General features: G+C 39.2%; 1 protein-coding gene across 1 annotated transcript; it reads right to left on the reverse strand.

Moving 5' to 3' along the window:
• Positions 1 to 8580: 8580 nt before the first annotated feature.
• LOC131153170 (endoglucanase 12) lies at positions 8581 to 12739 on the reverse strand. Its single transcript, XM_058105296.1, has 5 exons — positions 11852 to 12739; positions 10605 to 10912; positions 9923 to 10520; positions 9391 to 9563; positions 8581 to 9135 (listed from the first exon to the last, which is right to left on the reverse strand). Exons 1-5 carry the CDS (start codon positions 12288 to 12290, stop codon positions 8734 to 8736), a joined length of 1920 nt encoding a protein of 639 aa, XP_057961279.1. The 5' UTR covers positions 12291 to 12739; the 3' UTR covers positions 8581 to 8733.
• Between the last annotated feature and the right edge of the window lie 1888 nt (positions 12740 to 14627).

Below are 14627 nucleotides of genomic sequence, written 5' to 3' on the forward strand. Positions count from 1 at the left end.
TACTTTCAGTACAACGTTCCACCCCCAGACGAATGGACAGTCGGAGAGAACAATACAGATCTTGGAGGATATGTTACGAGCTTGTTTATTAGACTTCTGTGGTAGCTAGTTACAGTTTATGCGACTAGTAGAATTAGCCTATAACAACAGCTTCCAGGCTAGTATCGGGATGACACCGTTTGAGGGTCTGTATGGTTGAAGGTGTCGATCTCCTCTGTATTGGGATGAGGTTGGTGAACGTCAGGTGTTAGGATCTGAACTCATGCAGCAGGCATCTGAGAATGTGGGTTTGATCTGGGATAGGATTAAATCGGCTCAGAGTTGGCAGAAGAGTTATATGGATGTTTGCCGCCGTGAGTTGGAGATTGAGGTGGGGGGGGGGGGGTAAGGTATTTCTGCGAATCGCTCCAATGAAAGGGGTGATGAGGTTTGGGAAGAAGGGCAAGCTGAGCCTGAGATATATCGGACCATTTAAGATTCTTGAGTGAGTGGGTCCGGTAGCCAACAGGATTGCATTACCTCCAGCACTCTTGAGGATCCATGATGTGTTTTATGTATTCATATTGAGGAGGTACATGCTGGACCCATCGCATGTCATTAGTTACGAAGACTTGGGAATTGGGGATACTTTAGCATACGAGGAGGTACCTATTCGGATTCTGGACCATAAAGTTTAGAAGTTACGTACCAAGAATATACCGCTAGTGAAGGTATTGTGGCAGAATCATGAGGTTGAGGAAGCTTCTTGGGAATTGGAAGCAAAGATACACTGGAAGTATCCACAGTTGTTCTGAGTATGTATGTATTATCCTACTTTGTATGGAATAGTTGTTAGTATTTTGGAGCGTGTGTTATTGTGAACTCCTGAGACGGTTTGTATATATGACCACGGTATTCCTCCGCCATAAGTGAGGGTATGTATATATGTATTGTGACGGGGTTGCGTTATAGTAGTCACCGGTTCTTTCTAGAGTCGAGTTTGTGTTTGAGTGTATGAATGAGTTCGTGAATGAGAGATTGCAAATTTCGAGGACGAAATTTTTGTAAGGAGGGGAGGTTGTAAAAACCTGAACCATGATATATGGATTTAATTAAGGGAGAGAAGGGTAAAATGGTAATTGAGCAGGCTTCATCGATGAAGCTAGAGTTCGTCGACAAAGGCCCTTTATTACTCGGTGATGAATTTTAGGTGCTCGTCGACTAGAAGAAACCGTGAGGTTTCGGGAAACCGGGAATCTCAGGCTCATCGACGAGGCCACCGTTTCGTTGATGAGTTGTCTACTTTGGCTTGTCGACGAAGTTTCCATTCGTCGACGAGGTCAACCGAGTCAAAAGGGCTATAAATATTAGTTTCCATTACTTCCTAGCTAAGAAATCTAAAAATCCTCTCCCTCTTTCTCTCTCTAAAACTCGAAGGGCACTCTCTCTCTCTAGTTTTCTTCGTTGTACGTTGCTGGAATCATCAATCCGACATTACTACGAGGATCAGGGAAAGATTCTCTTCAAGATTTGTGGATCGGATCTTCGTTCCGGGCATTTTCGGGTTTTGGCGTAAAATTGAGGTAAGACTCGATTTTCAGTTTTCATTTTTGTTTCGGTAGTTTTGTAGAGAACGGAGTCGTGAGTACTTCTTGTACTGTGTTTTATAGGTTTTGAGAACTCGGTTTGCTGCTTAGGACCTGTAGAGTTCGGGATTGGTCGTTTGGGGAAAGGTAAAGGAATTCTGTTTATGTCAGTTATTTTTGAAATTGGACTCGGTAGAACTATGGTTCGCGATCCTGCGTGCGTTTTGGTTACTCATTTGAGGGGATCTAACGAGTAAAATTATGGGTTTTGCATATTACAGTTTTGGGGAAAAGGGGGCATTGGGATGCATCTCTAGTTTTGTTGGAAAACTGTAAATATATTGTGTTATAGAGATGACCGTCCTTTGACTTATTATAAACTGTATTTTGAAAACCATGATTGTTGAGATTACTAAATGAGTGTGGTTTTGTTTGGTTATATGAGCATGCATGGTTGTGTTTGTTGAAATGCAATAGAAACTGGGTTCCAAGTTGTTCTAGGTACTGAAAGAGTGTCTGACTCTATATCCAAGGGCATATGAAATTGCTAACCATGTTTGGCAAAAGTGTTTGGCTCTATATCCGAGGGCGTGAGCCTTACCAGCTGATCACCGAAGGGTGTGGATCCACCAATTGTACTGGTATGATGCCATAGGAGCCTGGGGCTACGCTATGTGCCAGGGATGCTGTGTAATGCAGGTCAGCTTTGGGCCGAAGGGTGTGACGACATCTGGTTGCTTGATCATATGTGTGTGTGTGTGTGTGATGCACTATACTGGATCTGTATTGTGAAAATATTGGAATTGCATTTAACTGTGTATGTTTTATGTCATGATAACACTCATATGCCACACACCGATATAACCTGGATTTGCCTTACTGAGATGTGTCTCACCCCTGTTGTACGTACATATTTTCAGGTCCTTTGAGTAACCGGAACTAGCGTCCTTGTGTTGGGAGCGTAGTGGTCGGTGTACTGTGGATAACGCTTGTGTAAGTGCTACGACTGTTGTTTTCAGGTTGTCGTTTTTGGGACATGGTAGGCAACCGGGATTATGTTTTGTATTATGGAACTTGGTTTCCTTTTGTATAGACTCTGGTATAGTACTGTATATGTATAGAAAGACATTTTTTCACTGTGTATATGGTTTGTATATGGATGTGTATAAGGTGCCCGGGAACCCCACGGGGTTGGACCCTCATTCATTGGGCCGTGTCATTGATGTTTTGTATAATACAGGGACAGGTTTGGTTACTAATTCACCTCTGGGTCCCATCACTGGGTTCAGGGTGTGACATACAAGTTTTGAGACCTAGTGACAAACAAGGTGGTGATTAGTAGGGATGTAGTCCTTGATGAGAAGGTTATGGTGAAGCGTATTCAAGAATGTAATGAATAGAAACATGAGCCAGAAAGCTGGGGCAGTGATGAGCATGTTGTGTAGGTGGAGTTGGAAGCTCAGTGCAACAGAAATGATCATGGTCCTATGGTTGCAGAGAGTTCTAACTCGGGAAACCAACAAGTCGACGATATTCCTATACGGAGATCCAGATGCACTATCAGACCTTCACCAAGGTATGAATTTGAAGAGTTAGTATCTTATACTTTCCTTACTAGTTGCAACGATCCAACTACATTTCAAAAGGCAGTGTACAACCAAAAGAAAGATAGGTGGATGGGTGTGATGATTGAGGAGATGGAATCACTACATAAGAACCAAACTTGGGATTTGGTGGAACTTCCAGATGGAAAGAGACCGATAGGTTGCAAATGGGTATATAGGAAGAAGGAGGTAATTTCAGAAAAAAAATAAATAAATAAAAGAGAAATTCAAAGCACGGTTGGTGGCAAAAGGATACTCACAGAAGAAGGGAATGAGATCTTTCCTCCAATGGTCCGACATACTTCTATCAGAGTTATGTTGGGGTTGGTAGCTCATTATGATTTTCATTTGGAACAAATGGATGTGAAGACGATGTTTCTTCACGTTGACTTGGAAGAACAAATCTACATGGTACAATCAGAGGAATTCATTGAATCGGAAAAAGAAAATCTAGTTTGTAGGTTGAAGAAATCTCTTTATGGGCTAAAACAGTCTCTAAGGCAATGGTATAAACAATTTGATTCCTACATGATCAAGATTGACTACAACAGGTGTGAGTATGACTGCTACGTATATGTGAACAAACTTGATGATGGCTCACTTATTTTCTTGTTATTGTACGTCGATGATATGTTGATAGATGCAAAAGATTTAACTGAGGTGAATAGGTTAAAGGACCTGTTGTATAAGGAATTTGACATGAAGGATCTTAACTCGGCCAAGAAAGTACTTGGGATGGAGATTCGTCGTGATAGAATTGCAGAGAGATTATAGCTATCTCAGGGCGGTTATGTACATAAGGTGTTGGAGAGGTTTAACATGGCTGATGCAAAAACGGTGAGTACACCTCTAGCGAATCATTTTAAGTTGTCTACTATAGATTGCCCAAGTATGGATGAGGAAATTCGATACATATCAAAGGTCCCTTATGCTAATGCTGTGGGGAGTTTAATGTATGCCATGGTGTGTACGAGACCAGATTTGGCTCATGCGGTGAGTGTGGTAAGTAAGTTTCTCTCTAATCCAAGAAGGCAGCAGCATTGGGAAGTTGTCAAATGGATACTCAGATACTTACAGGGTACATCAGGATATGACATCATGTTCGGCAAGCAACAGGGTTGTCCTTTAGTTATGGGGTTTGTAGATGCTAATTATGCTAAAGATATGGATGACAAAAGGTCTACAACGGGATATGTATTTGCTCTTGTAGGAGGATCGGTATGTTGGAGATCCATGGTACAGTCTCTGGTATCGTTCTCCACAACTGAGGTGGAATATATGGTAGTTGCCGAAACTGCAAAGGAAGCTTTATGGCTTATCAGTTTAGTCAGAGAGCTAGGGTTACAACAAGATGGAGTGGTGCTTCATTATGATAGTCAGAGTGTCATTTACTTGGCGAAGAATCATATATACCATGCTAGAACCAAGCACATTGATGTGAGGTTCCACAGGGTTCAGGAATTGATTGCTTCGGGTGAGCTTGTGTTGGAGAAAGTTCACACGTCTAAAATGCAGCGGATATTCTGACTAAATCAGTTACTTCTGAGAAGTTCAAGCATTGCTTGAACTTACTCCATGTCTCCAATTGATGAAAGGGAGACAAACCCAATCGAGCGGTTCAAGTTCAAAGTTGAACAGTTAGCTATGTTTTTCGGGATTCTCCTAAGTGGCGTATAATCACCAAGGTGGAGATTGTTATATTTGTGTGTAACTCTTATACTTAGTGGGATTCACAAACAAAGGAAGAAAAACATGAGTTTTGAAGTGTTCCTACGTGGCAGCAGAAGACTCGCCGACAAGTGTCCTGTACTTGTCAACGAGGAGATCTAGAGAGCAAGAAAAAAATCAGAGATCCTGAGATACCGAGAGCAGAAAATGGGCTCGTCAACGAATGCCCTATTCTCGTCGACAAGTGGCCTTCTTGGTCTCATCGACGAATTCCCTCTTCTCGTCAACAAGAAGTTCTAGGTTGCGAACAGTTTTTTGAATTTTAAATTTGAACATTAGGGTGGTTGGGTAATCAGAGGGAAGCTTCTGAAACACTGTTATATATGTCATTTTGGGCATGTATTGAGTGTGTATGATCATTTTGAGAAGTGTATTGTGTACGTTGAGATTTCATTAGTGAAATTCTTATACCAGTGCTTCCGTAGATGTAGGCTTTGCCGAACCCCATAAATCTCATTGTTGTTCTTGTTGTTTATCATTTTCTGGTTGAGTTTTATTTATTCCGATGTGCTTAGTAGTTATCCCAACCATATCACAACAAACAAATATATATGAAAAAAAGGAAAAAAAAAAAAAAAGAGTTTCAAGGTGACTTGGACACATAAAAAGGGATTAGTAATGGGTGGATAAATGTAAACAAATCAAAATAAATTCAATTTTGATTGATCAATGAAAATAAAAATCAACCAATTAGTTTTAAAATTGATTGATCAATCAAAATTGATTGGTGGTTCTCCCTCTGGCCTACAAATAGAGTTCTTTAGAGGAATGTTGGAGAAGGAAGAATGGATGCTAAGAAAAGAGAGATAAAAGTGATGTAGAGAAATTGGAATAAGGGCTTTGCCAAGGAAGAGGAGAAGAAGTAGCTAGGAGGTCATAGAGGAGAAAGGTAGAGCAATGAGTTTAAAGAAGAAGAGATTTGGGCTGAAGCAATAAAGCAGAAGCAAAAAGGGACGTACTAAAGGTAAGTACTTATTATCAATTTCTTTAATTTTGTATTAATGTTTGATTAAGTTAATTAGGGAATTTGATTTTTGTGGAGGCATTAATAGGCTGCCCAAATTTCATTTAATATAATTTCTTTAGCTCCCAATCAGTACCCCAAAATTCAAAAAGCCCCAAACAAAGCCAAAATCAACATTTAAGAAAAAGAAAAAAACCTACACAAATCCTCTACACCAAATTTGGGTGTTTGACCTAGATTCGGAAAAATAGACTCAAAAACTCAAGTCAAAAATGCTTAGGCCTGAATCAAACCCTCGAATTCATAAAACCCTAGACCCTACCTAGGACCCGGGTCTAAGTCAATTGACCTATTATCCCAAACTACCTAGGCCCACTTAATCTTGCAATTAACCCAAGGCCCAATTGGGCTCAACTTAAAACCAACCAATTGACAGCCCAATTGGGCCTAACCCAAAACCGTCTCGTCCAGGACCCAATTGTGCTTAACCCAACTCGGCCACCCACTTGACAGTTCAGGCCTAAGCTAGCCCCAATTACCTAAAGCCCAAAAGCTCAACTCAAAACCAATACCAATCAGCTCGATTTGACTAAAATAGAACATGGTCCGCAACCTAAACTAACCAAAACCTAAGCTCCTTTCCCCACATGGACTAGCCCAGATTTGTCTTAGCCCAATTTAATCTCCTACCTCTATTTTTGCCCTAAATCGAGTCAACTCTATTGGACTCAGGTCAACTCAAGTTGATCTGTTGACCTAGTTCAAAATGATTGAATCGGTCTAACTTCTTTGGACTGTCCTATTTTTAAAATTTATTAATTTAATTTTAATTTTAATTAAAAAATTGGGGAAATTAGAAAAAAAATGAAGAAAAAATAAAAAAAATTTTAGGAAAAATAAGTAAAAATTCTTTAAGTCATTTTTGAGAATTTAAATCCAATGTCGGTGAGGCCCATGTATATATACATTGGGGGTGGGGGTGTTCACTAAAAAGTAAAATTTGGAATTGATGGGTCATCAAGTTTAATTAATTAATGGGAAGATGTTTGTTGGAGGATACACACATACACACACACACACACAAACAATGGCAAATCCAAGAAACACAACCAGGGGGGGGGGGGGTTAAAAATATTTTATATCAACATTTTATGAATAAAAAAAAAAGGAAAATTTTCATTAAATAAAATCATGAGTAAATACTGCCACAAATATAACAAAAGAGTCAAAAAATTACACATGAACATAATGCATTAAAAAAAACATTATTAATAGGTCAATTTTAAACCAATAATCTAACTTGAGTAATAGTGTTATAGTTGTACTCGTTACTCCTTCAAAGAATAAAATTTAAAACAAAAAAATGTAACATAAGCTTAGATTGATTTTTTCCAAACCCACAAATTTAAATTCAAGACTTGAAATTCACTTTCAATATAATTTCATAATGTTTTATATGAGAGCATAAAAGATGGTTCGAACGGTAAATGTTTGGAATCTAGACTTCAAAATTTAAGTGTAAAGAAAAAATAATGCAACATAAAGTCATTGATTTTTGTCTAAATTTACAAATTTAAATTCAAGACTTGAAATTTGCACTTAAATATAATTTTAGCATATTTTTGTATATATGAACATATATACTAGGAGATTTTCTCAAGAGCCCAATGATTTTAGGCTTATGAAAAATTGTGAGGCTAAGCTAGAAGCCTATAAAAGATGGCAACTACTCCTAAGCTGAAAAAAGTAACTTCTAGGGTCAAGAGAGGCAATTAATGAGGTATAAAATTGAAGAACCATTATAGGTCAATGAGAACTAGGAATTGACTTAATGACAAATAAAGGGAAGATAATACACATGTAACTTCTCTAGCAAAAATCCACTAAGTCCATGTGTAACCTCTAATGTCCTTAATGATTCCTTATAAGTGGGGAATTGATGAGAGGAAGATCTATACATTGAAAAAATTATAGAGTTCCCAAACGCAACATAAATGTATGTTTGGAAAAGGCCTCGAGTTTCGATTTGTGTTAATTCGAACATAATGTAATACAAAATTATGGAGTTTTATCCAAATCTACCCAAATTTAAACTTAATAGTCAAAATTCATGCTCAAAACACAACATAAATATAAACAATCACGTAGGCATGTTTTTCTTGTTAGGAACAAAGAATGTATTGCTTTACATTACAAGGAGGAAAAGAAAATAGAAGAAATATAAAGAGAATTTTTATTTTTCTTAAGTGATATATGGTATATATATGATTGAAGTGAAATAAAAAATTTTAAAAAAATGAACAAGAGTTCATAAAAATTTCTTTCAATTTTTCCTTGCTAATAAAAGAGAATCTTTAAAGTTAAATTAGCATTAATTTTTTAAAAGGGAATATGAAATTTGAGAATTGAATTTGAATGTTAGTTAATTTAAGCAAATCTCAATACAATTTTATAAAATATTTTGTCCTTGTAGATAAGTACAAATCTATTGAATTTTCCTCATTAGAAAAAAAAAATTGAAATTTTATTATTATTATATTTTTATATGAATATTGTAGAGCTGGAAAAGTAGTTAATTTCTTTGTAATTTTTTTCAAACCTAAATGTAGAAATGAAAGTCGATCGTCTGCAACATCCTAAAATTTATATTTATTTTTCATGTATTTCAAGGCTACAACACCTCAGAAAAAATGCAATTTTTTCTCGAAAGAGAAAAAGATTTGAGGAAGAGATTATCAATCCTGTATTGTCTGTACGCCTCAACAAATCACCAGATGTTGTATAATGTTTATATAAACTACAGGGAAATTTTGGAACAAAAATTAATTAATTACAGGGTTTGCTAATGAATGAACTCTTGAGTCGTCGTCTTTCATGGCTTCCAAGGGGAGGGTGGCGGTGGGCTGGGGGGGTACAGCGGCGGCACCCCAGAGAAAATGGAATTCCTGTCGATGGTGGTGCCGCCGCTGGCGGTGAGGGAGACGAGCGCAGCCACGAGGCCTGCGTTTCCGGCGAGGGTGGGCTCGTTGTACCTGGGCTTGTTGCGGGAGTCCTGGAAGCGGTCGAAGGCGTCGGGGCCACCCACCATGGCTCCCGTGATGTTGTGAGGGTTGGACTTTTTGCTGTCGCGCCACCTGTATCCGCCTGTGCAGGAGTATTTCTTCTTGTCGCTGGGGATGGACGCGGCGCGGTGGTGCACCTTCCTCGGGAAGTTGTTGCCGTAGCCCACCACGTAGCTCATCTTCATGGGGTTTGCTCCAAGGATGTAGTCCATCTGTTCATTGCAAAACAAGGAAGAACTCCATGTGAATCAAGGAATTAAAAAAAAAAGGCAAAAGAGGAAAATTATTTAGTTTTATTTTCAAAATTTTGGTTCATTTATCCTCGTTTATCAAACAGACACTACACAAATACTTCTCTGTGTTTTTAGTGCCGAGTAAAATGAATTAATTAATGAAAAGAGGCAGGTGGAGATGGGGGAACTAACTAATTAAGAAGAGAAATTAATGAAGCATATGTATGTATGTACCTGGGAGGTGGCGAAACTGCGAAGAACATGGGAAGGAATGAATTTGGGGCCGCAATTCCAACCGGGGATGCCAGTGGCGTTCATGTAGTCCGCAAATAGGGACGCCAAAAACGCTGCGTTTGCTACATACTGCAATGGCTTCTCCTTGTCTTGGCTCAGTCTTATCAACCCCCCTGCAGTATTTCATTAACTATCCCAAATAAATATTCACTTCAGTCTTTTTTTCAAGCATCCATTATTCCTTTTCTTGTTCAGAAACTTCACCATGCAAATATTAGAAGCTAGACTTGTTTTTAATATTAGTTTCCTTTTGCTGACTGTAGATTTTACATAGAGATAGATTTGATTTCATATTTGAAAGAATTCCATTCCTGCAGTATATTAATACTAGTGTGTACCTTATATATGTCAGATAAGTGTTTATAAGAAAGGATTACGAATTTCATTTCTATTTGAATTTTTACAGTCGGCGCTTAGATTAGTGTTTGTTATATTTAGAGTAGGTTTGAATTTGAATTACTTCTAAGCTTACCGCGAGTCCAGTTGAAGACATTGAACTGCCGAAGATAAGAACACATGTTAAGCCCCGTAACGTTGTGATAACTCCTCAGCATGTCCTCGTAAGGGTAACCGGGGTTCAGGAATATACGCAGCCGCGTCAGCAGCAGCATCGCGGCCGGCAGCTTGTTGTCCCAACTCAGCACGCTTCGCTGCGGCGTCATCACAAACGCCTTCGCGTTCCGCGGCACGCCGGGGTTGGTCGCCAGCTGAATGTAGCTTCTGTTGCCGGTGGCGTAGTACAGCCACGCCGCCCCCCACATGTACTCGTCGAAGTACCCCGTCGAGTTGTAGAAGGGCTCGATGTAGAGGTTCCCGCGGGAGTAGGGGGTGCGTCTCCCAAAGTCCCTCGCAAACGCGAACACCGTGGCCGCACCCTTCCTCAGCTTCGTGGCGTAGGCCAGGTTGTCGCGGAAGACGATGGAGGCCGCCGCCAGCGCCGCCGCCATCTCTCCCGCGAGGTCGGGACCCGAAGTCGCGGTTTGGGTCGGCCGCTTGTAGTCCATGTCCTCCGGTCTCTCCCAGCAGTAGTAATCGTTTGGGGTTGCGGTGCGATTCGGCGATCCACCAACCTTGCAGGTGCAAGAAAAACTTGTATAACAACGAAGAAATTAATTATTCAAGAATATATATATACATTAAGGTAATGCTAATACCTGAGAGAAGACTTTGTTGATTTTGGGGGCGGAGGAGTTGAAGGTTAAGAGAAGGTAATCGGCGCCCCACTTGATGAGGTCAAGGACGTGGTCGTACTCGCCGATGGCCTGGTACTTGTGGCTGTACTCTATCACGCTCCAGCTCAACATCGTCATCGTGAACGCCATCGGAAAATGGTACTTGGTGTTGTCGCCGGCGTCGTAGTATCCTCCGACGAGCCCTCCCTTCACTTCCGGCACGTCCGATCCGTCCCTCAGCCCCGAATTCCCTCTCCATCCTATTCCATTGTTCTTCGGCAATTTTCCAGCTGCGCAAAACCATCATCCGATCATAAATTTAAATCCCAAAATTGAAATAATGTCATGCATCAATCACATCCTCTCTCTACTGTTTTAATTGTCTTTATTGATAAAGATTTTAAAATTTTTTGGTTTAAATTTAAATATATTTTGAAAAAATTAAATATAATTTTACATTACATCCTCTCTCGTCGAAGTCAAGTCTTTTTTTTGACCAAAATAAAGTGATTGAGGGAAAAAAAAATCACAACGGATTTGTTAGGTGGCGAGTCCCACACAGCTCAATAGTCTTCTTTTGTGGGCCCAGCGGCTACCCAGCCAGGTCAGCTCTACAAATGCTAGGGGCGAGTGTGGACGCGGCGCTGTTGGGTCATGTTCTACTCGTGTAGGTCTTTGCTAGCGCGGGGTGTATTAATGAAATTCAGTACTGCTTTCTTGGTGCTTCGCGTGATATCTGATAAAAGATGGGGTCGGTTTTGAATTTTTCAAAATATTAATTACCTTCAAGTTGAGAGCGACCTAGTAAAGGTGTGTTTGTTGATTGGTATTTTTAGATTATGATTAGCTTAATATAGGTCCCAGAATTTTCTACGAGGGCCGGGCTAAATTTATTTTATTACTTGCCAGAGAGGAGAAAATTCGTTAGTATTATATGATATAAAAATGAACTAAATCTAAGATTCGATAGTCTCCTGCCCCTCCCCCCACATGTTTGGCAAAGAGTCGTTCTAGGGTTTATGAGGGAAACTGCAAGAAATAGAGCAAGGGTAGCTTGGGACACTACAACTATACATGGGTCTCTCTCTTTGACTCCTTCAATTCCATTATTCCTTCCTCTTAATTTATGAAAACATAAATAGATAATACTAGCCAAAAATCAACTACCAATTTGATCACTATATCAAAAAATAAAAATATAAAGAAAAAAGAGAGGGAGAGGTGCGTACATTTTTGGGCATTGAAAAAGAGGAGAGCCTTATGGAGAGCGACGGTGTAGTTATCGGGCACCGGCGGACGAGGGTGGTGCTTGGGCAAGCACTTGGTGATGATGATGGGAAGCGCCACCACAAAAAAGACGGCGACGATGGACCACGCGGTCCACTTCAACGCCTTCTGGCTGCACATGATGCACCCCAAGTCCACGTACTTCTTCTTCTTCCGCTCCGGCGGCCCCAACAGCCAACTCTGCTGCGTCTCGTCTAACTCCTGATGATGATGATGATTCCCGGGGTTGTCGGGATCCTGCTCCTGCTGCCGCCGGTGAAACGACAGCGAACCCCGGTCCCAGTCCGACATGTTCCGGCTCCTCTCCTCCTCCCCAGCCGAAGCCGTTTCACCCCCATTCACTATCTCAAACGACCCTCCCCAGTGATTCCCCGAATGCATCCTCCCTTCCTTTCTCCACCCTTTTCCGTCTCTTTCTCGAGAAAGTAATCGGATTGGTTTTGCCCGCCGGAGTTAGGAGTGGAGCCGGTCGGGAAATTGATTAAGGAGGGAGGCGCATATGATATGATAAAAAACGGAATGAGGGATTAAAGAGAAATTTCGATTCTATATAAGACCTTTGCGCCTGTATTTATTTTTTGGCCGGAAACTTTTTTTAAAAAAAAAAAAAAAAAGGAAAAAGGAAAGCACAGCGAAGAAGACGAAGAAGGAGAAGAATGAGGAGGCGGGAACACGGTGTTATGATTCAGAATGCTCTGCAAAGGGATATGAATGGGACAGCAACATGGAGAGAGGCGATGGGTGGGAGTAATATATATATATATATATATATATATATAATTAATTAATTAATTACTACCATATTTGTCGTATTTACATATATGGAACAATAATAATCCAATGTCTGGATTTCAAATAAATATATAAATAAGTATTAACAATAAATAATAATGGCGCAATCTGGGGGAAAGAAAGATTATCTGATAACGCGCCTCCACCACGTTATAAGCTAGAGAGAGAGAGAGAGAGAGAGAGAGAGGCTGTGCTGTCAATCAAAACGCGTAGCAAACATTGCCTTCTTTGTCCACAAGGGACTTTCTGGTTTCTCCCTCCCTGTCTCTTTTATTTTTTATGGCCTCTGGTTTCCGCTAGTCTTTGCCCGTTGGTCTACGCAGAAAAACACACACCCACGGAGAGAGAGAGAGAGAGAGAGAGAGAGAGGGAGGGAAGGTTGACTTTAATGAAAAGCATTGCCCTTTTTATTTTTTATACAGGAAAGAAATTCCCATTTATATTTTTTAAAACTCTGGCTTACTGAAAGACATAGACCTTTTTATTTTTTAATAAAAAAATTCCCATCTCTTTATATATATACATTACATATTACTGATGAATGAACCTGTCTTGTATTAAAAGGGGGGAATAAAATTACTCTGTTCTCCTAAGAACTTTTGCTATAAGTATTTTTGATTTTGGTGAAATAGGTTTAGTAAATTAGTTGGCATAGTTGGTGAAACCTTACGACATTCTCAAGAATGTAATGCCCAAGGCACCTAGGAATTTTAAATGGCAAGCCACGTCCATCTTTGAGAAAGTCAAAATAATTTTTTATAAATATTCAAAATTAAAATTTAAGATTTTAATTTTAAAGATCGAGTGTTGTAAATGAAATAAAGAGGAGTACAAAAAAGTTTGAAATTATAGAAATTTAACAGTTTAGTTTTCTAGGAACTAAATGTTGTTAATCATTTTATCATCTCATTTTGTTGTAAAGCATGTCCTTATATAGGCAAATAAATTGACATCCCAAAAATTAACCACATAATGAACCACTATATGAGTATACTAAATGTTGTAACTTATTTTCTAGATAGTCATCCACATAAATATGTATATTTTACAACACTTCTCCTTGGATGACTATACACTATGAATATGTCTCGTTAAAACCTTCACGAAAGAAAATCATGTGGGACAAAATCTTAACGAAGGAAAAAGAGTACAATATTCATACTTCCCCTAACAAATACAATCAATTAAGAAATGTCCTTAAGTTGTCGCATTCCAATGTTATGTACATGTTTTTTGAAAATTGAAATTGACAATGCTTTTGTGAATAGATCTATTGAGTTGTCACTTAAACGAATTTTGCAAATGTCAACATATCATTTCTTCAGAAGTTCATGAGTGTAAAAGAACTTTGGTGAAATATGTTGAGTTCTATCACTTTTTATGTATCCACCTTTAATTTGTGCAATACATGCTACATTGTCTTCGTACAATATTATTGGCGTGTCACTTTCCAGTGATAATCCACTTGTCCATTTAATGTGTTGGATTATAGTTCTTAACCATATACATTCACGACTTACTTCGTGAACTATTAATATTTCTGAATGTTTTGAAAAGGTAGCAATGATCGTTTGCTTTACAAATCGCCATGAAATGACAGTATCACCACATGTAAAAATATAGCCTATTTGTGATCGAGCTTTATGAGGATCAGAAAGATATCTAGCATCAGTATATCCTTTCAACACAGACTTTACTCTCTTTGGGTAAAACAAACTCATATCATATGTGCCGCGAAAATAACGAAGAACATATTTTACTCCATTCCAATGTCTGTGAGTTGGTGTAGAACTAAACCTTACTAGCAAATTTACCGCAAAAACTATATCTAGTTTAGTGCAATTTGCAAGATACAAGAGTGCTCCTATTACACTAAGATAGACTTCAGGAATAAAGATTTCTTCATCATCTTATCGAGGACGAAAA

Source organism: Malania oleifera, chromosome 4 (genome assembly GCF_029873635.1).
Source record: "Malania oleifera isolate guangnan ecotype guangnan chromosome 4, ASM2987363v1, whole genome shotgun sequence".
Taxonomy (NCBI): Eukaryota; Viridiplantae; Streptophyta; class Magnoliopsida; order Santalales; family Ximeniaceae; genus Malania; species Malania oleifera.